Here is a 26,751-nt window from a genome sequence, read left to right as displayed (position 1 = left end):
CGCATATTTACTAGGATGAATACGGACACACTCCCCTCCATTAAAAATAAAACTCAAAAAATATATATTATTATTATATAGTGTGAGGCATTTAAGATTAAGACACCCTATTTTCGTTATTTATATAGGAATATCGATTGAAATTTGGCACAGTCATACAAGGTGATGGGTTGTATTTCTTAATTTAATTAATCGAAACTGAACTTTAAAATCTCCCAAGTAAAAATTGACAAATGAGGCAATTTCTTAATACTTTGTCTTGTATCAGAGATGGTTAGAGATATCGAGAAAAAATTATTAGAAAAAGTTGCTTAGAATAGTTTTTTATACATAAATACTAGCCTAGACTGCTGGCATGGGCGAGTTATTTTAAGTCGAAGTCACCATTGTTATAACTTTATTGTGTCTCTTTATCCAAGTCCGCATTGCTCATAGAGGAGGAAGCGAGACCGGTATACGAATCTTCTACCTAACTCAGTTTCTTTAATAGTAATGAGATAGGTAGGAAAAAAATGTTGTCTCTCTGTCTTACTCGTATTTTAGGTTGTCACTGGTTAGGTTGTCACTGTCTTACTCGTATATCAAGTTAGGAGTTCGAGGGACTTCTGTAAGCGACGTTTGCCCATGTCTGGGCCTAGAGAAATAAGACAGTAAAAAGGTTGATCAGCATAAAAAATCCAAGTGTAGTTTCTTCACCGGGATTAGTTTTATTCAGATCTAAGAAATTTTAAGAAAAATCATGTGCGCAAAAAAATGTTCGTTTCCTTTTTCTCCAAAACTATAAAAGTTAGAGAGTTTGAAAGTTGTAGATAGCTTCAAATATTGAATCTATTGATTCCATCTTTATACCAAACCATTTGGATACTAACTTCATACTAAACTTATGAAAACCCAACATTGGCGACCATAAGATGTTTTATCCAAAAATAAATGTTTTTGGTGTCAAACACAAACACATTTCATCATCAAAAGCTTCTTCCTTCTCCCATATTTTTGTCATTTAAATATATTGTTGAAAAGCGTACTGTGGTAATATCACATTTGTTCATTTATTAATTTTCGATTTCCTTTTTTTCAGTTCCAAGTATTGATGGGCCAGTGTTTAACATAACAAGAGTAAATCGGTTACATATGGGTGCATATTTATGTATTGCTTCAAATGGTGTTCCACCATCAGTCAGCAAAAGAATTATGTTAATTGTACATTGTAAGTATAACGTAATTTATTAATACAGCAATATAATCGAAAAATTAAGAGTGTCTCTTACTCCTCCTAATCAATTGAATTTTAGAAATGAATTCAATTATCCTCGTTAAAATTGTCATAAAGTCAAAAATAATTATAACAAAAAAAATTTGGAAAAATTTCTTATTACTTTTTTTTCGAATCTTGAATATTTCAAAATTATACACTCTGTGTATTTCAACACTAGTTTCAGTTTGACTACGAAATTATTTTGAAGTTTCGCTGCCACTTTATAAACTATTTAAAATATTAAAAAACGTTTCCGGCAAGTATTCTCAAAATTTTTATCGTCAATACTCTTGGAGATCTGAGTTATACGACTGAAATTCAATATACTGGAAATTCTTTAAGAAATCCGATGGAGGAAATTTGCTTTTCGTGTTTTGAGTCTTCTACCTGCCATTGCAATTTCTCCAAACCATGATTAAACCCAAACTTCGACGAATCATATTACTGTATTACATAAATACTTATTTGATCGAAATTTGTTTAACACAACTTTTTATCATTTAATATTTCAGTTCCACCAATGATATGGATACAAAATCAATTAGTTGGAGCGTACGAAGGTCAACAAATGACACTGGAATGCCATTCAGAAGCGTATCCGAAATCAATAAATTATTGGACGCGTGATCGTGGTGAAATTATTGCACAAGGTAAATATAATTACATTAAATATATAGAAAATATTATTTTTATTATTGGGGCATTTGTTTTACATTAATTCGTTAATTAACAAATCATTTATTTTTAGTAGTTGCAAATCTGTCAATTTACATCTGACAAATAATTTATCAATTAAAATATTACCTGCTAATAAAACAATTACAGTTACAAGCGTGCATTGTTAATATATAGAGACATGCCAGTGAGCGAGATAGACACGATCATAAAATTTTAAATAATGTTATCAATAATAAATGTTATAGTAAATATCGTTAAGTACATATACAGTAATAGTAAATTACACAATGGCAGAAAATTAGGAATTCGATATGATAATGGCGTGCAGTTCGCAGCTCTCAAACTTTCTGCTCGCGTGTTGTATACTATTTTCTTTTATTTTCGGCCGAAAGTACGTACTTGCCGTTCGGAGGCCGAAAATTTGACATTTATGTTTTTTTAACAAAGCATAAATATCAGTCTTTCTGCTTCTCAACAAGCAACAAGTACATACTTTCGGCCGTGAATAAAGAAAAATTTAATTTTTATATCAAAAATTAAAGTCTACCCAAAACCATTTCCAAATACATTTTATATTAACATATCAAAAAGTGACTAGCAAAGATCAAAATTGTTTGACAAATTTTTTGTTCCTTTTCGTTTAGATCGATTTCGTGCTATTAATCTCGAAAACACACTTCAAGCTCAAAAAGTTGACCTCGATAAAACAGCTCAAGTATAGTTTGATTTGCTTTGCTGGTTTAACAAACTCTAGGATATGCCTAGCCGGTACTTCATTTATTTCGTTTGACTGAATATCAGTACATCCCAATTGTAGTTGTATTTTGTAGTGTAGACAAAATCTGCAAAGATCGTTCCTCGTGAGCTTGATTTTTTGAATACGCTTATTAAGTTTACAATGGTCAATAAGCAGACCAGTAAGTATCCTCAAATAAGGAAATGCATGGTCTAAACAAATACAGAAAAAAATAACGAAAAATTGTAAAAGTCATTCATCATTTTTATTTGGAATAGCTTAGGTTTCTCCAACTAATTAACTTTATTTTATTTTTATTTTTTTGTTAAGTCTTTAAACGTAAGCTTGGGATATACAGCTTACTTTGATAGATAAGTACCGTTAAATAATAATAATTTTTTAATTGTAAATTTGAACATGGATATCAGTTCTTCATCTTTAAAACAATTTATATATGATTATTAAATTAACAATTAAATAAAAACTTTTTTCTACATGCAATAACTTTAAAAAAAACTACAATTTGTCAAGTTGTTAATATTCTTATGATTAATAAATTATTTATTTATAACTTGACACATTGTATCTTTTTTATAGTTGTTGCATCTATAAAAAAAATTTTATTTGTTAAATAAGTTTTAATTAAACTAACAAATTTATTTTTATGGCAATAAAATTAACATATAAAGAATCTGCATAGTTTGAATGTATTAGCTAATTTTTATTAAAACTAATTCAATTATTCTCCTAGTTTTATTTCCTACGGATTAATTAGTAGTATAAAGTATGGACACGGATATTGAAACATAATAGACAATATTAATTAATCACTACATATTATAAAACAAAGTCGCTTTTTCTGTCCCTATGTCCCTATGTACGCTTAAATCTTTGAAACTACGCAACGGATTTTGATGCGGTTTTTAATAGATAGAGTGATTCAAGAGGAAGGTTTTTATGTATAATACATCCATATTATAGTAGAGTAAGGGGTTGAAATAGGGGTTGAAAGGGATATGCTTCAAAAACTAAAAAAGTTGTTCATCGATTAAGCTCAAATATTGACACGATATACAACCAGCTTCAAAGATCTATTGTTTTTATCTACTTTTAACCTTCGGAGGGTAGAAAGGTGAAGCGAGAAAGAGGGAAGGATTTATCGAATATTTACAAATATACCTAAGTGGGGTATCAAATAAAAGAGCATGACGTGTACATTACAAAACTGTTATCCCACGCAAGGAAATGTGGAGGGAGGGGTGCAAGTGGGGAGGATGCCCAGCAAAGCGGGTAGTTCACAGCTAGTACATAATAAAATCCTTCTGTGAAAACTCTATTTAACCCGCAAACAATCCCGTTATGTGCATTTTACTCACGCTATATTTAAAACATATATAAATTTTTTTATTCAAATGGTATATAGGGTTGAAACGTTTTCTATCTTCGTATAATTTTACCTATTTTCGAATTATGAATTTCCAGACTAATTATATATTTCTTTAAAGCCCTTCAGAAATTGTGGGAATTTCTCTCATACGAGGCCTGAGTGGACTATAGACGATAATAAGTGGATTAAAGATTACTGAACAGTTGACGAGACTACTGGCAGGTTAAATAATAATACATAGAAGTTATAAATATTTCCGCATACCATGCAAAATTCAGTTTACGTTTGTGCTGTAAAAGTAACGGGAAACTGAGTACCATTATGGATTCGTTACTTAAATAATCAGCACCCGTTACTGTCGTATCGTCATGTCACTCGTTGCTTTTGATGCATATTATCTAACAAAATTTCAATTAGTAAGACTTTACGTCAGTTATGGTTCGAGTGTATCAATTTAAGGGTTCAAGCGTGATTGTTAGTAAGAGTTGACTATTCTAGGCAGAGTAAACTCTTATTAAAAACATTAGTTAGAGTTGATTCAAAATAAGTAAACACATTTTCCTAGGAAGAGTTAACTCTACTAGGATTAGTTGATTCCTTGGGAAGTTCAACTGAGATATATTTTGTGTTGCGATTTTGTTTTTGTTTTGATTGATTTCTTGTTTATTGAAAGTTGAAATGTTACTGAAATTGTAACATTTTGGGAAAAAATTATTGCAATATTAATTGTAGTTTTTTTTCTCAAAGTTTATTCTTTCATTAGGGCACGCAGTTTCGTGTCAGAATATATAAAGAAAACATCAAATCGTATGACTTTTTTTTCATTATTCTGGGCCAGAAATGGGGCTTTATCGATACCCCTCCTTTACTTGTAAATCAATTTTGGTTAAGCGTAATAATTATTTCAGATTCCTTGCTGTAACAAATAATAGTCTGCATATCTCTCGTTAAGATAATTTGGAGTAGATAATTACCATAAACAGAATATATTTATCTAGGTTTTTGAGGAAAGTGGTTTTTCCCTATGATTGCGCTCGTTCACTCATCCATGAGTTTGCCATACCTTTAATGGGATTGAGTTATCACTGGTTTTCGGGTTTTTGGCTTTATGGGTAACTCTGTGACTATGTTCATTCACTAATCCTAAGAAAGAAAATATGTGAAAAACCTCAAGAAACGTAGAGAATATTCTGTTGACGCTAATCATCTACTCGAAATAATATTGTGTGAGACTCGCGTTAAACACATGATAGGGCCCGTATAACATCAACCTTTTTTTATTATACAGTAATTTTTTTAGTTTTTTTTTTTAAACTTTTACATGTTAATAATAAAGGTTTTGGCTTTCTTATTTGTTTTTATTAGCAGATAGACTATTTCCGTGCAAAAAGTCAACTTTTACTATCTGAAAACTGGGAGAGTATACTTTACCTAGCTATACTTAACTCTGACTAGTAAATGTTGTTCAAACTTCATCACTTTTTGGTGTTAATCAACTTTTACTGAAGAGACTAGTAACAGTCGATTTTACCTAAGAAAAATCACTTCTTAATGAAGGATAAACTTTTCTTGTAACATATCACTACAAATTATAAAACTAAGTCGCTTTTTCTGTCCCTATGTCCCTATGTCCCTATGTCCCTATGTCCCTTTGTACGCTTAAATCTTTGAAACTACGCAACGGATTTTGATGCGTTTTTTTTTAAAGATAGAGCGATTCAAGAGGAAGGTTTTTATGTATAATACATCAATATTATAGTAGAGTAAGGGGTTGAAATAGGGGTTGAAAGGGATATGCTTCAAAAACTAAAAAAGTTGTGCATAGATTAAGCTCAAATATTGACACGATATACAACTAGCTTCAAAGATCTATTGTTTTTATCTACTTTTAACCTTCGGAGGGTAGAAAGGTGTAGCGAGAAAGTGGGAAGGAATTATCGAATATTTACAAATATACCTAAGTGGGGTATCAAATAAAAGAGCATGACGTGTACATTACAAAACTGTTATCCAACGCAAGGAAATGTGGAGGGAGGGGTGCAAGTGGGGATGTTGCCCAGCAAAGCGGGTAGTTCATAGCTAGTATATTCTAAATAGAAAGTTTGAGTGACGAGATACTTTGTATCGTTACTCAGTGTTCGGTAAATACGGTTTTTTACAGCTATAGTTTCGTCGAAGGGTGATATGTATTTGGTATTAAATTGATCGCACTGTATACTTCTGATATTGTGTAGTACCAACATAAATATGTTTAAAAATGCATGTACTAAATATAATAAAATACATAATGTAGTTGGTATTCATTTAAAATACATTGTTTTTTAATTGAAAATTATAAATAATGTCATTGATGTGAGTATAGCAGTTTAAACCAATAATTTATAGTTTGTTATTTAGTAATGACCAATTAACGTACAGTTATTTATTAAATATTTACGTTTTATTTATATTATCGTATACACCTATTTACCTACGTATACTACAATAAATGTTTACTGTATTTCTCTCACAACAATGTTATAAATGTTTAGGTAGCTCTACCTACCTATCTACTATTGTTTATGTACCTACTTTGAGTAGGCATTGATTGATCACATGACAGTGACTGATGATCAATTTTATGTTGTAAAAATGTACTTGATATGCAGGTATTGTTGTCCTTTACATTGTATGTGCAATAAGGTATAAAAAGAACGTTTTAATATTAATATTATATAATATATTTTACGTTTAAAATTTTATATACCATAGCATATTCTATTTTTAAACTCCCGAACTAAAAAAAGGGGTGTTATAAGTTTGACCGCTATGTGTGTGTGTCTGTCTGTCTGTCTTTGGAATCGTAGCGCCTAAACGGATGAACCAATTATGCTTTTTTTTTGTTTCGCTTGATAGGTAATTTAATGGTAGGGCGCTTGACATGAATCCAAGAAGTTCGGGTTCGAGTGTATTTTTTTCAATTCTCTTTAATTAAGATTACTAGACAAGATATTTGTCAATATTTAGTTTATGCCTGTATGTATCGTATTTCATCAAATATAGTCGAATAGACCATGATGTAAATAAATATCGTATGCATGATTATAAGTAAACAAAAAACAATTAATAAAAATAATAAATAAGTGGATAAACAAATTAAAAAATTCATTGAGTTGACAAAATTGCATTCGTGTCTAGAACTCGAATAGCCTAATTAGTAGGGCGCTTGACATGAATCCAAGAATTCCGGGTTCGAGTCCTGGTTCGAGTGTATTTTTTTCAATTCTCTTTAATTAATGGAGACTGTTCTAAGCTATGTTTCAAATGCGAGCTTAGGGTACCTTTCCCGAAGAAACTTGGTGATGAGTTTCTAAAGTTGGTAATGAGTTTCTAAATCGGTTCAGTTTGGAAAGGATTTAAGGAAAAATGTAATTTAATGGAGAGTGTTCTTAGATATGTGTCAAGTGCGAAATCAAGGTGCCATACCTGAAAAATTAGTCGGGGTTTTTTTAAATTTTGTAAATTTCACTTTTTAAAAATATTTTAAACTTCTATTTTTAAATATTTAAAGTCTGCATTGCATTACCTATGGCGTGAAGTAGAAGCTTCAAAGTACATCTGATTGGTGTTTGCAGGCACGTGACTGGATGTGTAATTTTAAAGAATTTTTTTTTTTTTAAATAATAATAATCCTTATATATTATAAAAATGAATGTTGTGTTTTGTTATCCATATCATGATTAATCATTAGAAACTTCTAGAAAACCAATTTATTCTTAGTGGGCTAAAGCCTATTTTCGCTAATACGTACTGCCGTCATAATTTTTAGTGAAAAACTACCAACGTCGAGGATCAAGCTCGACACTTCCCAGTTTTAACGCTAGAATATGTTTTGGTCAAGAAGCCGGTATAAACTTCTTACTTAGACGAAATTAAATGTATAGTATTTTCATTTAATTATCACAAAAATTGAAAAGGACATTAATCTCACTTTGAAATTTCAACTTCACACTCTGAAAAAAAAGCCATTTAATTAATTAATTGAGTTTTTCCTTTAATTTAATGATGATATGATCCTTGGCATATGTCTATGTGTATACTGTATAGTATGTTGTGTTCATATAAGTAGAAAAACTGTTGCACATCATATGCCAACTGTGATATTCATACATTGTAGTAGACAGACACTCACTATGTATGTATATGTTCAGCCGAGAGGCATCATGATGACATCACCTCACATCTCCTTTCACCTCTCACCATAAGTGTGGTGTTCTGTTGTGAATAAGTGGAGATCAACCAGAATGAAGAAAAGAGAATAAATAATGACAAACGGTCATTACATAAATGAGTTAAACAGATGTGCTGCTTCTCAAATGTTTCTGTATTACAATAACAACAAGAACAGTCACACTTTTTTTGTTTCATTTGTTTCATTTTTCTTTATTCTGTTTTTCTAGTGTTTTTTTTTTTCGTTGTTAGTAACTTCCGTTTATTTCCTTGTAATGACAGCTACCTTTATTGTTACTAAGATAAAGAGGTCGCCAATGTTCATTAATTATTTAACTAAGGTTGCGTAGGAAATTGGATGGAAGTACACATAATTAAAATTGATGAAAACCTGTTTTTGTTTGTCATAGAAATCTGCTTGTTAATAACTTTCTTCCAACATATAAACCAGAGTATTCCCAATATTTCCGTATATATAAACCTCCATAACATTCGATCAATTTAAACGAAGGTACTAAGGTACTAAAATTCGCATGCGGATGAAATTTGAGAGGATTAATAAAAATACCATCATAAGTGAAATCGAAAAATCGTCCTCATCAATCCGAGATGTGGAAAAAATTTACGCGTCGTCAAAGGTCACAAAAACGGGTTTTTCACGATTTTATCGTAAAATTTGTTCAAACGAAAATTGTAGAACAGATTTCTATACCATTTACATGCACATAATTGAAAATCAGTCATAACAGCTACCTTTACACCAAAACTATCCACTGCAAGTGCTGGCGTCAATTTGATTGTCCCTAACATGACTATGCACCCAAGGGAGATATGTAAGTAAAAATTATATATATATAAGTTTCACTGGCCGATAGAAAAATATTTTTACTTGTATTACAGCTTCAGTGATGTACGTGGCGTACTTATACATATTATGATGATTGAAACTCTTCCAACTTTTTGAATAGTTCTATCACAGAAATGGTGGCTCTTAGGAAAAAAAATATTGGGACATTTTTATATTTAATTATAATCGTTACCCCGTTAACCCGTTCGTTACCCGACCGTTAACCCGTTTTCGAGACCTTTGACTCTGCGTAAATTTTTTTCACTTCTCGGATCGATTAGGTCTTTTTATATTTTATTTATGATGGTGTTTTGAAGAATCCTACCAAATTTCAGCGGGGTGCGAATTTTTGAATTTTTTTTTTTTAACTTCAGATATATAAGTTTTTTTCGGATTTAGTTTAAGTTTTATTTATATACAGAGGACATTTAACCCTTCTTATAATAAATAGACTGTCAACTAGAGACCGAAAAAAATAATCATTTTTTTACAGTCTGTCAATAATAAGGGGCATATTTACAGTCATAAGCAACAGAAAATGTATCAAGTAAAAATTTAAAATTTTTCTGTAAAACAAAGAGAAAAAGTCTGCTATTCATTTGAATTAAAGATAAGACTGTTCAATACACCAAAAATTTATTGGCAAACGATTTTCTCGTGAACAAACTTCAACAAAAAAATTTTAGTTAGTAACAAAATGTATCATTATTTAAATTTCAAACACGAAAAAATCGTCTTCCAATAAATCTTTGTTATCTTGTCTCTTTCATTAAAATTACTGTAAAAGTTTATTTTTTTACAAGCAAATGTTATTTTTTAAATATGTATGTTACCAGTTGCTTATGGCTGTATATGTCCCCTATCATCGGCAGACTGAAAAAATTATTATGATTATTTTTTTCTGCCTTTAGTTGACAGTCTAATACTTCTAGTACCAATAAGCAAGGTACGAAAAAATTAACTAACCATGACCGTCATAAGAGTAAGTAAATTTGATATGTTTGTTCCAAGATGAGCTTTTTATAAATAATATTTAAAAAAAAAAAACCATCTATGATCAGTTATCAGAAGTTACCAAAAATCAGAATCACTTAGTTAATACTTAGCAGTACCTTTTTTATGTAAAATTAACCCACAAACAAATTTTATAATAGTTAAAACTTCAATAACTTTAATAGTTTACGAAATAATATTATTTTCGCGATCTTTGACCTTGAATTTTTTTTTTGCGCACATGATTTTGCAAAGGACTTTTCATATGTCTGAAATTGCTTCCGAATTTAATTTGGACTTTTTAAAGTAGAAAAACGTTTATTTTCCTGGGCTATAATTCGTTGTGCGTATTAAGGAAGTTGATCGCAGAAATGCCTATTTATTGTGATCAAGATCACAAAAATACTTTTGGATTTTATTTCATGTTCTACTTCACAGAGGCAATGCTTTCGGTTAGGCAAACAGATTTTCGACTGCCATATCACCAAGAAAACCAATCAACTTAACAAATTATACCCCAAAAATTTAATTGTATCTTAAGTTGGATTAGTTCTTGGACGGCAAAAATAATCACGGAATGTACGAAAGGTATTAAAATTTTATATCGTTGTTATGGTGGAATTTGATGCTTGTCGTTGCTAGCGAAAGCATTAAATAAACGTTCAAGAAACAAAAGCCATAGAACACATATAGTTGACAAAAAAAAAACCACATCAATTAAATTAATGCATACTTTTCAGCGCCCTAAATAGCCGGTACTGTATTAACCCATATCTTCCCAAGGCAAAAAATTCAGAAATAATTGTTATTTTTATTATGTATATCAAAGAAGTAGATCTTAAATTAGACAAAAATATGAGTTTTATTTTTTTGCGTTTTACTGAAACTGAATTTCAGGACCGCACCTTAAATGGAGCGTTGGGAAAATATGCCCATGGACTATGTGTAGAGAAAGAATAGACATGATGTTTCATTGGAGCTCTTTTATTAATGAAATGAAAATACACAAAATTATTTTAACAAAATCAAGAAACAAACAAATGAAAAAAAGGAACCAATCAGAGAGAAAAATTATTTGATTGTGTGGAAAGATTGAGAGCAATGTTGATGTAAACCCACCCCACATTTGCTGCAACGAAACTTAGTATTCTTGTGGCATTCACGACACCGAATTTGAGTTTCGTTTCTGATTGTATAGTGATTCTTTCCATCGAGCCTTATCGAATCAGGCAGTTTATTCTTGACTGGCATAGGTGACCTAGTTCCAATCGATTTTGAAAGAGATGATGATGCTTTGCCAAGAATTAGGTAACTTTGTACGATGTATCTTGTAAATGACAAAAAATCGTGGGAATCATTAGCTTGACCTGCTGGTGAGAGTCGGTACAATTGGTATGCGTTATTTGCACACACATTTATGGGGAACATCATCATTTGCCAATACCATCTCTTTAGCCTTATACCAATTCTATATTTACCAACATTTTGGTCAAGTCTGTCGACTCCACCCATGAACTTGTTGTATATTTGGTAACAGTGTGGTTGATCTACGTCAACTCTTTTATTGTTGCACCACCTTTTTACCTTTCCAATTGGCTGAACTCCACTTTCTGTTGAGGCTATAATTACGATCCGTCTGCTTCCACTTCCTCTTGAATATAGTCCTAGCTTTCTTTGCAGGATGTTCAACGGCTTGGGATGTGGATGGCTGTTCCTCTTCTCCTTTCTGATTTATATCATCAATATCTTCTACCGTTTCTAGAACTCCTTCTGATGATGGAACCGTACGTCGAACCTCAGCTTCAGCCAACAACTGGCGACGCGATAGATTACTAATCTCCACTACATCCTCGCTTCCACTATCTTCATCACTCAAATCATCATTTCCAGGTGGCGTGATAAAAATGTCAGCAGAAATTGTAAGACTATCGTCTTCCAAGATCGATATAATTTCATGAACATTCAACCTGTAGCAAGCAAACAAGAGCACAAGTTATAACTCCAAATGTATAAAAACTACGTTTAAATAAAAATAATGCAACAAACTATCATGGTGCCTCCCATTCCCAACGCACCTCAAATGGGGCGTTCAATTTAACCGAACAAAAGTCACGTATAAAAATAAAATATCACCATGTTCATGATATTACCCGATAGTATAACTAATAACTTACTAAAATACCGCTACACTAAAATTTTAAATAATAAATATAAAACTTATCACTTACCCTTTCCGGGAACTCATATTGGTTGAAATTCACAAAACTCGATGGCTTATAAAAATTTAATGAATAACCACAATCACTGTCAATCACTATTAAAGTAACTGTGAAGATGTCTAGTATAACATAAAACTATAAAACCTGCCGAACCTTGTTAATATTTTGTTTTGTCACATAAAATGTAAGTGCACCTTAAATGGTGCAGTGGGAAGATTTGGGTTAAATTTGTTCGACATATTTTTTGAATATATTTGTGTATTATGCAACAAAAGCCTCGTTAGGACTTTATGTATATTTAAATATACAATAGTGTGACTTAAATAAGGTCACATAGTCATATTATGTTGGTAAAAGCTGCTTCATAGAAAGCACCTACGAATCAAGACACGTATGCTACAAAGTACATATACACAGACGTTTATTTTTATCAAAATATAGATTTTCTTTTGAAATAAAATTTTACTTTGGGAAACGATTTATAGTATTAAACTTTGATACTTGATTTTAATTTAAAGACATACAAACGAAAAAAAAAAAGATCTTTCAAATGATGAGCCATTAGTAAAACTTAAAATACTTTATAATTGAAGAGTCTTAGTAATAGACATTTGGCGACTTACCTATTACTATACAAAACTTTTACGTTTCGAAAGGAAGTAAGTAGCCTTTTCATAACATTTTAAAATATAGAAAACGTGGCCAATGACATTACAGACAGATAGGGTCATCTCTCAGTGAAATGTTAGTTGTACACATATTCAAGTCTGATATGCCAGGCCTTTTCTGTCATGGCTCGGCTGTGTACTTTTGCTCTTCATTCTATTTCATATAAGCTGAATATTTGTACAAATCTTTAGTTTGATAGTCAAAATTTTGTCTCAATAGTCACATATGGTCACGTGTCAGCGTTCTCTTCAAATACTATCTCCAATAAGAAAGGTTCACCAAACTGAAAACGTCATAATACCTTTGAAAGAAATTTATAGGTATACAGAAGCTCATGAAGTATAACAGCCTGGGATCTACGATTGAACCTTGATTACTTATAGGAGAGCACTCCATCTTCTTCGCCCTCTATTTCAAAAACGGTTCGCCGTTTAAAAAATGACCTTGAATATCTACGGACACTGCCATATGATCATATGTGACTTTTGAGACAAGATATTTACTTCCAAAATGAAGGTTTGTACAAGTATTCAGTTTCTTCCGCTTAACAAGTTTTTTGAGTTTTGAATCTTAGGTTACAGGGCACTGGAAATATAAAACTTATACCTTTGTCTGCTGGCAGGGCTCTCAATGTCTAGGGAAGTTATGGAAATAGCTGAGAAGAATACAAGCATTTTTCCATCGCTTTCACCATATTTTACGTACATATCTATTTTAGTAACCAATTTAAAATTTAAAAAAAAAATTGTTTTCAAGAGCATGCTTTTATTATACTAAAAAGTAGAAAATAATTTGGTAGGAGGCAATCATACATAACTATTCGTAAAAACTTGAGGCTCCCTTAATCATCCTTGATATTTTAAATAGAGGGTTTTTTTTATATTTTTAAGTACAATAAAAGCTTGTCCTTTAAAAAGTGTTTTTTATTGAAAAAAATTTTTAACATAGAGTGAATATCATGTCTATTATGAATTCACACGATAGAAGCTTTATAGTAGTTTTTCTGTATGTATATATATATTCGATTTTTATAATGGATTGAAACTCCTTGATGTTCAATAACAATTTATATTCTATGTATTAACTCAGAATTGAACACGTGTTAAAGGAAAAAGCAAATCTTCATATCAAGGGTGATATTATTCTAATTTGATTTTGAATCTCAATGCGGTGTTTGTTTTAGGTATATAAAGGGGAAAGTTGTACATGTAGTTCTGCTGTCACGGTAGGCACAAAAAATTTCGGAAATCCTAATAATACTCCTGTGGCATATAAAGAGAAAAAGTTTAAAAATTTTCAACTCGTTTATATTATGTGAAATAGACACAGAAATGCATAGTTAGGTTCATCTTTGAAAATATGAGATAATGTCGATTATCGTTAAGATGAAATCATTTCTGTTTAGTATTTGTATGTTTACATAATATCCATACTACAAAAGAAAATTATTTTAAACGAGAAAATGATTTGATCTTCGATTAAAATAAGAAAAAATAAAATATATAATATCTAATAATCGGTTCATCCTTCTATGATGCCACAGACAGACAGGCACATACACATAGCGGTCAAACTTATAACACCTCTTTTTTTTTAGTTCGGGAGTTAAAAATACAATCTATGATAAATTAGGAAGAGGGACCTTGATAACTTGCCCATATACATCGTTTATAACTTCTTTAATAAAATAAAAAAAACATAATATAATACATTTATTGATATCTTTAAATGATCAGAAATATAAATTAAAATCGAGTATTGCATTTTTAATTTCTCATAATTTTTGTTTTCGAAAACTAAGGTTTTAGAGAAAAAATCACAAAGGTTTTAGAGTTCTTTTTTGCTGAAAACAGATCAAAAAATTTAAAAAAAATACAAAATTTTTTACTTTGCACATCCGGCACAGAATTTTACCCGCTACGGAGCTACTACCTAACAGGTGTTAAAAATGACCATCGTAAAATTAAAACTTAGTAGCTCCGTTTCCTTCGACAATTCGTTAAAAATCGGACTAGTAGAATGTGGGAAAATTGATAAATATGAAAAGTGGTATTCATCTTTTTTGTGCGGAGATTTATGACAATAATTATGCTTGATCGTAACATTGTGAACTCTTATAGAATAACAATAATAATAATAATACTTTCCTGATTCAACAATTCAGTTTTACATATTTCGGGAGTGATTTTTTGAACCGTTTTACCCTTATTATCTGTTCTAAATGGTCTACATTTATAAACGACCATTAACATTCCTATCGAATTTTCATACTTCATGTTTTTACTACAAAAAGCTAAGTTTTTTTGGAAAACTTCGAAAAAATTTTGATTTATAATTTCTAATAGGCGCATTTTTCATCAAAAATCAGAAGAGTAATTATGTATGTGATTCGTTTATATAATTTTGTAATCGAATTTTGCATGGCTTCTTCAATAATATTTGGATATTTATTTGTTATTTAATTGTTTTATAAAATATGTCTTTACGCCAGATAATTTTTCTACTTTCTGCAGGTCAATTCAAAAATGTGAGGTTTTAACAGTAGTTGCTAAAAAAGTATATTCAATTTGAAACAATTGAAGGCAACTCACAGCTCCGTATGTCTAGTAGTTTTTGAGATATGATGTATAAAAAATTTACAGGGTTTTCAGAAATATTAAAAATTTAGAGTTTTGCTCATGTAAAGAGTTTTTTAGAAAATACTTTTTAGAAAATTTTGGAACACGAATGGCGTTTGGAACACGATATAAAGTTTCTTTTTTGGTATGTTTTTTGGATCCCTTAGGGGAGTGTGAAACTACTTTTTGCATGGAAACAAAAGTTGTGCGTTTTTTCGCAATCTCTTCAAGAGTCCTAATAACATACCAAAAAAGCAGCTTCACATCACGTTTTGTGACTTTAATGTAGAAGCAGGCTTCAATAACTTTTAAATTTAATATCTTTCAGAAAAATATATGTTCGTTTATGTGTATCATTTTAAGAATGAGAGTTTTTATTATTCTTAATCGTTTCGAATCGAAATGTTAAAAAAATTATTCTATCTTGTTCAGGATACGAACAAGAAATAAATAAATTGAACGTTTTTGTCAATTCTATTATTACTTAATATTATCGATTTGACCAAATATAAAATAATGTGCTACTATCTGTATAATGTATTTTGTATTCAATACACGATCACAATTTTATAACTACACAATATTGATAGTGTCACACAGAAAAACGAAACTCCAGACGCTGTCCCAACTTTATACTCCAGACGCTTTCCATCTAATAAGATCCATCTGTAGGCCATATGCAGGGTGTTACTTGCAAACTACCACGTATTGTGCACCCCAAAATAAGTCAAGTTTGCTTAGTACAAAGTTGATTTGTTTGGAAGCTGAGTGTTCTTAAAGCGCAATTGAAGCAACACTGGGTAACATGTGTACAAGCCGATTCGATCTGCTCACTGTTGGATATATGACGATACTGTTCAAATTTTAGCATGCAGCAAGGAGACATATTTTTTGTTGCTTTGTGCTACCTCTATCTCTATTGAAAGACGTTGTGTAGCATACTTCAATAGTTCAAATTTTGATTTTTTTCTAAATAGTTGAAACCAGAGCCCACTTTATTGCTGAAATTTGGCATGGAGACACTGCTTTGTCAGACACGTAAACCCCATACAAAGTAAGTAAGGTGTTAATATCAATTCATTGACTAGAATACGAGGGAGGGGCTGTCTTTGTTCTAAAATTTACAAATATCTACGTAAATGAAGGCAAAGGCCATAAGTATGACATTTCATTTTTCAAATAGGACATTTCAATTATACAAGGCTTTTACTAATAAGACTCAATTAACTTTCATGATTTACTCGAAATTTTCACTTTTAACCATTTGAGTTTTGAGAGTTGCTCTCGCGTATCACAAGTTTTTTTTTATATGGTACGAATGAAATTAAATTAACGAACAGGCCCGAAAATTTTCGAAGTTAATGTTTTTTGCTTACACTTTTACTCTCATGATGAGAGAAATTCTCACAGAACTTACAAATACAAATATATTTTTATAAATTGTAAGTAGGTTGAAAAAATCTGAAAATTCGAAATTCAAAAATAGATATAATTATATGAAGATAGAAAAAGGTTCGCCAGCATATACCATTTGAAAAATAGAAGTTATTTAATTTTTAAGCCGAGCGTGTGCAAAATGCTCATAACGCGAGTGCTGACGGGTTAGCTAATATTATAAAGCTGAAGGTTTTCTTAATTGAACGCGTAATAAAATAAAGTTAAAAAACTAAAACCCCGACAATTACAGAATCGTGCTCTTAAAACTATGAAAACAAGAAAACATTTTCATCTGAAAATGTTATGATAAGTAAAATCGTCATTACAGTCGGGGACGATTGACGATTTTACTTATCATAACAATTTCAGATGAAAATGTTCTTGTTTTCATACTTTTAAGAGCACGATTCTCTATTAATTAACATTTTTTCAATTTGCCTTTATCGAAAAAATTATTTTAATCTTGATGTTTATCGTCTTAAAAGTATATTACAAAAGAATTTGTTTATTTTTTTCTGAATGACAGTGTATATATTTGTTCATTTGTTCTCGAATGCAATTCGAAAACATATTATCCGGTGGTAGATTGTACGATATTTTGTATTTCTTGTGTTATAATACAAAGCTGATGGTTGTGTTTTGAGTGTCGACCCCCATACCCATTATTGGATGACGTTAATAACAACACAACTTAAAATGATGAGACTATATGTTAGTATACTACTTGAAGCAATGTTGGACATAACAACAAGCATCGTTTTCGGTAGCGTGAGAGAATAATGATTATACATCGTGATCATTTCATATCCCAAACCATTTCATAACATCACTCTTTTATACCACGGTAATAAATACAAGAAAAATGATGATCGAAAACTTCGAGGATTTGTGTGTGGAGGAAAGTGTTTGTGTATGTAATATTTTGCAAGTGCAAATTTCATACTTGCCGAGCAAAAGATTATTTCTTGAAAAATAACACTACTTATTATAGCGAAGAATTTAAATTTCGTTGAATAATAGGTTAGGTTAGGTATTATATTGGTTGTCCACATACACTTAGGCTATTGAGCACATTGTGATACCATTATAGGTGTTTTACCACCTTTTCTGTTGGTAATTTCATTTACCAGCTCCTAAATTATTTTTAGTCGCTGAGTGCACCTTCTTCATGCATACACCATGCACTACACCACCCCATCACAACCAATAATCAAATTAGATTTTGTTATGGCGGCGGGAATCGAGCCCGATATCCTAGGCATGGCGCGAAAGAAATTGGTAACGCCTTAACCAATTGAGCTACAAGGGTTGAAGTTCGTTGAATAATAAAATAATTTAAAAGAGGCAAGATTATTTTTTCGTGTATCGTGATTATTCAACTTGTCTATAGTTTATCAAAACAGTATCTATGGGGCTTATTTCTACGCTGGATATGTTACGAGATAATTTTGAACAAATGAAAAACAACTCGGGCACCGAAGAACCTGTTTTTTAAAATATCGAACATAATTTCTCTTGTATTTGTTCCTTGAACGCCTATAATATAATCAAAAAAACTCAAAGGATTGATTTAATAATTTACCAGCTTCTCGAAATCCTATAAACACGTTACAAAATGTTTCATTAATATCGGTGCTGTTTCCCAACTTTCCCATGCATCCCGCATTATTAACTGTACTATTAGTTCTTGGAGTGTTTCAATTCAAAATAATATTTCTCAGTTCGAAATTGAGTGTTTATTCTTTGTGTTTAAAGAGCTTTTCTACAATTCAATTTAATTTATAACATTTACTGAAAAAAACTAAAACTTGTAAGTGCTTAAATTTTGATTCATTTTCATGATACCGACTATTTTAACTCATATTAAAAAATATATTTTTAGTTAATATAGTCAAAATAAACCAAATTCATCCTGTTCATTTCCAATAACTCAGACAATATGTGCCCATACGAAAAATAAAAACTCATAAATCATGAAGACAGCGGACACTCACGGCCAGGACTTTCCCAAAATTTATTTAGTTTGAAAGATCCATATATGAATTTTATAACTTTCATAATAGAAATACATCCACATATTGGAAGAATACATGGTTGTTTTACTTAATAAATATGTATTATTTTATCGTATTTCCACAGTAAGGAATATATTCCTGTCGTCAGCACAATTCACAATTTTGAACTTAATACAATTACGATAGTCAAAGACCTCTACCGTTTGGTATTCGTTTTACATTTATGTGCAGATCGTATATTTAAAATTATGGAGGTTCGGATAAATAAGTATATCGATTGAAAATATTTTAATTTTAATTAAAAAAATTTAATTATACCATGTATATATGTAATATATATCAAGGTATACTAAATTTAGTCCTAAGTTTTTAACGCTTGAAAATATTTTTACTACCAACAAAAATCACCGAGTCCATCTCCGGTTGTCCGTCTTTCAGAACGATAATTATAACCTTCACTTCATTTGCTGTACTTTTGTTCACAATTTCATCGTTTATATTATTTTGGTGCGGAACCCAAATTTTAGGACAAAAGTCTTAAAATTAGCACCCTTCCACGCTTCGCTGTCGTACATTATGGTTTCATAGAAATAGATGAGAAATATTAAGTAATTTTATAAAATTTGATAGACCCCCGATAAAGAGTTCTGTCTACGAAAGTGAAAACTTAAAACTTTGGAATAACTGTGTTCATAGCCTGACCTTCAGCCTTTGGCTAGTCTTGTGCCTTTGGCAGTGGGGCTCGCTGCGCTCGCATATACCTCTAATAAATACCTATTCACGATAGCTTGAATAATAATAAATAATACCTCAATACAATTAAAATAAAAGTTCCTATTACAAATATATATATATTATAATTTACACTATAGTTATTTAAGAACTTAAATAAATTAGTATTCAACCTCTTTTATTGACCAAAAAGTAAACAAAAAGCATATTCATCCCCTATTTTAACCCCTTTCAGCTATCTCGCATAAAAAATTAGCCTATGTCTTTTCTTAGGCTCTATCTTGGTACCAAGTTTCATTTAAATCTGTTTAGTAGTTTAGGTGTGATTGCGTAACAGACAGGGAGACAGGTAGAGCTATTTACGCATTTACAATATTAGTAAGGATTTGATGCTATATTGCATTAAAAATGAATTGTATCAGTTTTTTTCATCTAATTTTCAGGAATGACATATTTTTATTAAATTAAAACATTTTAAAAAGGAAATAATTTTCTCACATTTGGACTTCCTGTAAATTTGTGGGGAAATTATAGCTGCATCACAGTTATTCCTTATAGCCTTATGACATAATTTTGACAGTCAAAAAAGTTTCGCTTTTTCCATAAAGAAAAAATATGAGCTTTTTCAAAATCTTATTCTACTTCTCGCCTTTGAGAATGTTATATTTTAGTTGCAAGTTGAAAAATATTAGAAAAAACACAACAAATTATTTGATATAGGTAAATATTTATTTTTACCACACATTCATATAAATGTTTCCATCCATGCATAAACATTTCTTTTTATCCGCATTATCGACTAAGATTTCTGATAACTTGTTTAATTCACACACAGATAGCAATGCTATAGTTCGTAGTATACCTTAAAATAAAACGGATCAGTGGTAACTTGTTGGACATTTATTGTTAGGTTTGGGATAATATTACTATCCGCAGTGAAAGTTATATTCTGATTTTATAAGTATCCTTCACTTAAATTTTATTTCTAGCATCAGAATAGTGTCAGCTGAGAGATCTCGAAGTTGCTGAATTTTTGGTCCTTTTGATCGCGAGATTATCAGTTGTAAAGGTCGCGATTTCGAGGTTCAAGCATGCAAGACTAACTAACCTCTCAGCTATTTTTTACGATATTAAAACATTATCTCAACAGAATTGAAAAAGAAAAATAGGCGACTTAAAAGGAATGTTTTTAGAATTTAAAAAATTAAAAGTCGAAAATTGGGAACTTAGCCATTTATTATCTCGTGTTTAAAACGGTTAAAATTTCTGAAAAAAAAGTTTTTAAAAGTAAGCCATATTCTTAGTCTGCTAACAGTAATTTACCATAGTTTTAGCATAGAAACTGCAAATACCATGCTGGAAATATCTTAAGATGGTTTGTTTTGACAACTTATAGTTTGTTGAAAAATAGTTTGAAATAAAATAACTGTTAACATGAAAACTAAAAGTTCATTATTAACAGCTCCTTGAGCCAAACATCCGTTTAAGAATTTTTTATAAAATTAATATCCGCGTTGCACAATTTGTAACTTTTCTATTTATTTAACTTTGTTCTAATAGTTTACATAATATATATTTTTATAGATAGTTAAATATACGCATACGTACTGTAAGAGCCATATACAATGTCTATGAAGAATGGAAATGTGAGTGTTTCACATTAAGTTATTCGCTCCGTGCGTGAGTTTCGTTTCCATGGTAACGATACACTACTTTAATTATAGAATTGTATGGATGCATATATAATTGTATGGATTGCATTTAAGACTTACATTGAAAATTAAATATTATTGTCTCACAAATTTAAATAAATAATTATGATAATTTACATTTGAAAAATAATATTTGTGCAATTTGATTTCTTATTTTCACAATTTTTAATGCATTAAGTTTAATCAATTCGTGTTTTTCAATAATTTTAATTTGACATTTCTATAACATTAACATGTAAAGAACTGCAAATTAGTCATAACAGCCATCTTTAACGCCAAAATTTTTCACTGGAAGCGCTGGCATCGATTTTATTGTCCCTACCATGACTGCGCACACAACGAATACGGCTACAAAAACAAAACAGTAACAAACCAAATATTTTTGAAACAGACAAATTATATTTTGTTAGCATTTTCCTCATTATTCATTCCCTAAGCGATTAAAATGAGTGTTGAAAGTCTCTATGAAACTTAATAAATTTGAAGTTAGCAATGCAAAAAATGATAAGCTCAAGGTTCAAAATAAAAGTTTATTGCATGACTATTGACTATTTTCAAAAAATTCATTTTTCAAGGGACAAAAATAGGATATGAAACTATTATGAAACTTTGTCATTATTATACCATGTATATATGAAATATACATAGTATATTACGTTTAGTCCCAAGTTTGTTATACCATGTATATATGAAATATACATAGTATATTAAGTTTAGTCTCAAGTTTGTAACGCTTAAAAATAATGATGCTAGGAAAAAAATTTTGTCATAGGTATTCTTAAAATCACCTAATTAGTCCATTTCTTGTTGTCCGTCCGTCTGTGGACACGATAACTCAAAAACGAAAAAAGATATCGAGCTGAAATTTTTACAGCGTACTCAGGACGTAAAAAGTGAGGTCAAGTTTGTAAATGAGCATCATAGGTCAATTGGGTCTTGGGTCCGTAAGACCCATCTTGTAAACCGTTAGAGATAGAACAAAAATTTAAATGTAAAAAATGTTAAATTATTAAACAACTTTTGTTTGAAACATTTTTTCGTAAACATCACTGTTTACCCGTGAGGGCGCCAAGTAGGCGGAAATTTTATAATATGTACTATACTTGATTATCAGTTATGTATGTGTCACATGTTTGTATGTGTTATGTGATAAAGAAATCAACACTGACTATGCATGGTATTTCAACAATTAACTCAGTCAATTGTTTGTTTTCACTTGTTTTTAAGTTTGAAATGTACAAATTGATACATGTGCTCACGGTTTAGGACAAAAGCTTACTTTATCACTTTTGTCATTTTTTAAAGTAACTACATGGGCGAAGGCCACGTTATTTTTCAAGTGGTGGAAGTAAAGTAGATATTTTAGGAGCTGTCTAAGGGAAGTCAAGCGAGAATAGCATGTGGGTCTTGTGTGGATGATATATAGAAGGGATGAGTTAGGTAAAAATAGGTTCTCTAAATAAGTCAATGAGTTACTCAATGTATCACTTATAAAATCCATTGAAATGAATCATTATCAGAAGCGAAGCCGTGGGCAAAAACTAATATTTTATATATATATAGGGTATAAAAACAACACAAAGAGCGGCGGGCTACTTTAAACTACGTAGGTGATTTGGTAGGGGAAGGGGGTCCCTACTTGTATCTAGAGATTCCCAAAGAAATTACCTGTCACTAGGCATTATCACTCTCTACAGATTTTTGGGAATCCGTAATGAGTGCCTCTAGTGATTCCCAAAAGTCTTCTCATTTGGTTTAAAAATTAATTATTCTACTTATTTCATTTTCGTTGATCAAATCCAATTTCAGGTAAATTAATGATAAAATAAGTCTAGTTTTAAAACACTACCATTTTCGTGTTTGTTCCCCCTATATTTTGACTTGATTAACTTGTCAAAATATTAATTAATGATGAACTAATCTGTTTCTTAAACGTTGTCCAACCATATAAGTAGACGGATTATATGAAAGAAAACGCTTTATTCTTCATAAATACCCAAATGCAACTGTAAAAAAATAAAAATAGGTTCGGGACCTTAAAGCTAATGTGAAAGTATTCCGTAATAAATGAATGGTATAAAAACAGCCGTTTTGTCCGTCGCTGTAATACGCTGCCATTGAAAGTCTTTTTGCATAAGATAATCAAGAAAAATTTTTAAATAGGGGAAGGTGGTCTAAAATGATCCCCCTAAGAAAAAATGTAATTTATATGTATGTAAATTTCTTTTGATCTGTTCATATTTTTAGAACTATTCAATATTTCTCAAAAGCGATCATTTTGACTGACCTTGTAAGAATAGTAGGTAAAATGATCCCATTGTATTTTTTATCAAACAGTTCACATAAAATATTAACTGTTATTTTACATTGCATCAAAGATTAGTATGAAAACCAAAATCACTGGTAAATTCATCTAAATCTACACATTCAAGACCCGTTACATGATAGGAGATCATTTTAGCTATTGTAATTTTACCCACAAAATAGGGATCATTTTACCCAAATAAAAGGGATCATTTTACTCGTAACGACATATTTGAATTTCGTCATAAAAACTGACCTTAAAATTTATTATAGGCCTATGAAAATGTGTTATAATATTATTTAAAGTCAACAAAAGCCAAGAGTAAAAAAAGCCAGCCGGCAATTTGAAATTTGTCTTGCCATAAATTTCATAAGCAGTAAAATTAATGTTCTTACTACAAAACACTAATTATCTTATATTAGTGAGTTTTTGTTGGACGATTAATTTGGTCGCGTGGAAACCATCTATCGCTAAATATACTAGAAGGTTTAATGGTTTACTTAAAACAACGAGGGATCATTTTACCCTGAGGGTTCATAATAGACCACTTTCCCCTACATGTAATTTGCTTCCTTAATTTTTAGGATTTCTTTATCAAAATTCCAAGGAATCATCAATAACCAATTAAGCAAAATATTTCATCTCTAAATCTGTCAAATTAAGTTACATGTGTAAGAAAAGCACAAAAATGCCCTTTGCTTGCCCTTTTTAGCAATATTAACAAAATATCCATTTAGCAAAAGTATTTTTCTTATAGTTCATATTATGTTTTTTTTTAGGTGCTCCTAATCTTGCCCATAGGCTGGCGACGCCCCTACTTACAAAATTGATTATGTGTTTTCTGCGATACCTGTGGCACTGTGTGTTACAGGAGAGCACAATTATATCACTACAGGCCCAGTTTTTTTTTCACTCAAATCATATTTTTTTATAAATTTTATATCGTGGCGTATGTATACTTTTGTTTCATCTTAGAGAATTCGCTAAAACTTTTTCTTCGTATCAATAAAATAACAAAATACCAGTGTTAATGGCAGACATGAGTTTCTAAACATTTGCAGGTGACTTATAGTCCATTGACAGATAAGAGTAACATGAAGTAGGTGAATTTTTGTCTAATTTTCGCTTTAAAACAAATAGACGTTTTAAGAGACTTTCACTTTAAATACAAATTTATTTATTATATACCGATTTGATTCAATACATTAGTTTTTTTTTTTTTTTACGGACCATTAGATTAATAGGTTTTACGAGTATAAAATACTTATGTGTACAGTAAATATCTGTTATATGTTTGTATTCATTTTATTGTAGTGTATCCGTAAGTATAATAAATACCTTTTATTTTTAATGTTCTTATTAAATCATAATTTTTATAAAAAAAGATATTAAAAATAAAAAGAATTAACGACTATGACGTTTTTATTATCATTTGAAATGAAACAAACACAATGCTTGAAACGATCATATTAATTCCAACTAAAGCTTGCTTAACCTACGGATATTTACTATAAAATTTCAAAACTACAGTTTTTATTATGGCATAAAAGCAGGCGACGTACAGAGTTTCCATCATAAGACAAAAATAAAAAATCCACAGTGAATTTATTTTTTTAATTTTTATTCATTTTAACATTTATATTTAATTTTTTTAAATCATTTTAACATCTATAAAGTACAAACTTCTTGAAAATATAAATTTGAAGTACTTCGCTAATTATTTTCATTTGCACTACAGCAAAGAAATTGTAAACATATACAGAGTGTCCAAACTCGATGGGCATAGTTCAGAGCGTATTCTTTGGAAGATTTTTAGTCGAAAGTGCCTTATTTACTTTTATGCAAAACCCAATAGTCATGGAGCTATATGCACTATTAAATGTAACCATTTAAAAAAAAGAAGTTGTTGAGTAAAGTAGTTTAATGTTTAAAGGGTTATATCCAATTGCGAGCGCAAAAAACAGGTTTTTACGATGTTTTTTTGAAAAGGCCATTTACTTTACATAATTACTGATTTCAAAAATGTGATATAGTACTACTCTTGCAGGCGATCTCCTGGCGATCTTTTGGTCCTCCAAAAAAAGGTGTCCAGCAGTGAGAACCATACTCTGGTTTGGATGATTAATGCAGGTATTAATCGAAGAAATAATCAAAATTTTGTTTTTTCACAAAATAGCGGCTTCCAAAATCAAAATCAAAATTCTTCAAAAAATTTCCAACTTCAAGTGCTCTAAAATATCGAAATATTTTTCAGATATCTTATTCCTTCGATTATTTTTGGGGAAAATATTTAAGATGGTTGTATAAAAATTCGAAACCGTTCAGGCGAGCCGTTGCGGAGAAATCTTGCACACTGACTTGAAAAAGGCTGTTTCGAGAACGATGCGTTTTAGGTTTCAGAAAAGACGTTTACACTCAGTTAAAACCTTTTAAATCAGTTAAACCTTTTACTTTCCAGTGCCATAAGATGAATCCTCGACCTCATCCTATTGCTTCCAATAAGCACAGCTATTGTTGTCGTCGAGCCATTTTTCTCTCGCACGCGCTTCTTTATGCTTTGGAAAAGCAGCTGCCAGCCCGGTCTCTACTCCTCCCATTTTTGAACGTAAACAGACTACTTAAATATATTTATCTTCGTGAATATTTCGCGAATCAACTTGAAATTTTTGGAGAGTATACTTAATTTAATGTACATTCGGAAAAAAATTAATCAATTTTTTGAAAATTTTAACTGCATAAAAGCCCTTGATTAATTAAAAAATTATAATTGTTAACACAATGTAATTAAAATTTTTTTTTCAAAATGTCTTCTCGCTAACTTGCAACAGAGTTTTCCTCTCCTAAGCATTGAAGCCGTGTCTGTGTCGAAAGAGTACCTAGGCCATGTCGTATGGGTGCAGTTGGATACATAATACTTCAGAAATGAGCTAACTAAAAAC

At 30.6% G+C, this 26,751-nt stretch overlaps 1 protein-coding gene across 1 annotated transcript in view; it reads left to right on the top strand.

Moving 5' to 3' along the window:
- Positions 1-26,751, top strand: part of LOC123290713 (neurotrimin-like) — a 143,856-nt gene that overhangs the window by 90,840 nt on the left and 26,265 nt on the right. Inside the window, exons 4-5 of the mRNA XM_044870992.1 lie at positions 1,079-1,207; positions 1,768-1,905. Coding sequence (XP_044726927.1) covers positions 1,079-1,207; positions 1,768-1,905 — 267 coding nt within the window. The remainder of the gene's footprint in view (positions 1-1,078; positions 1,208-1,767; positions 1,906-26,751) is intronic.

This window comes from Chrysoperla carnea, chromosome 1 (assembly GCF_905475395.1).
Source record: "Chrysoperla carnea chromosome 1, inChrCarn1.1, whole genome shotgun sequence".
NCBI lineage: Eukaryota > Metazoa > Arthropoda > Insecta > Neuroptera > Chrysopidae > Chrysoperla > Chrysoperla carnea.
The sequence above is the reverse complement of the archived record's forward strand: the minus strand, read 5'-3'. Positions and strand labels throughout refer to the sequence as shown.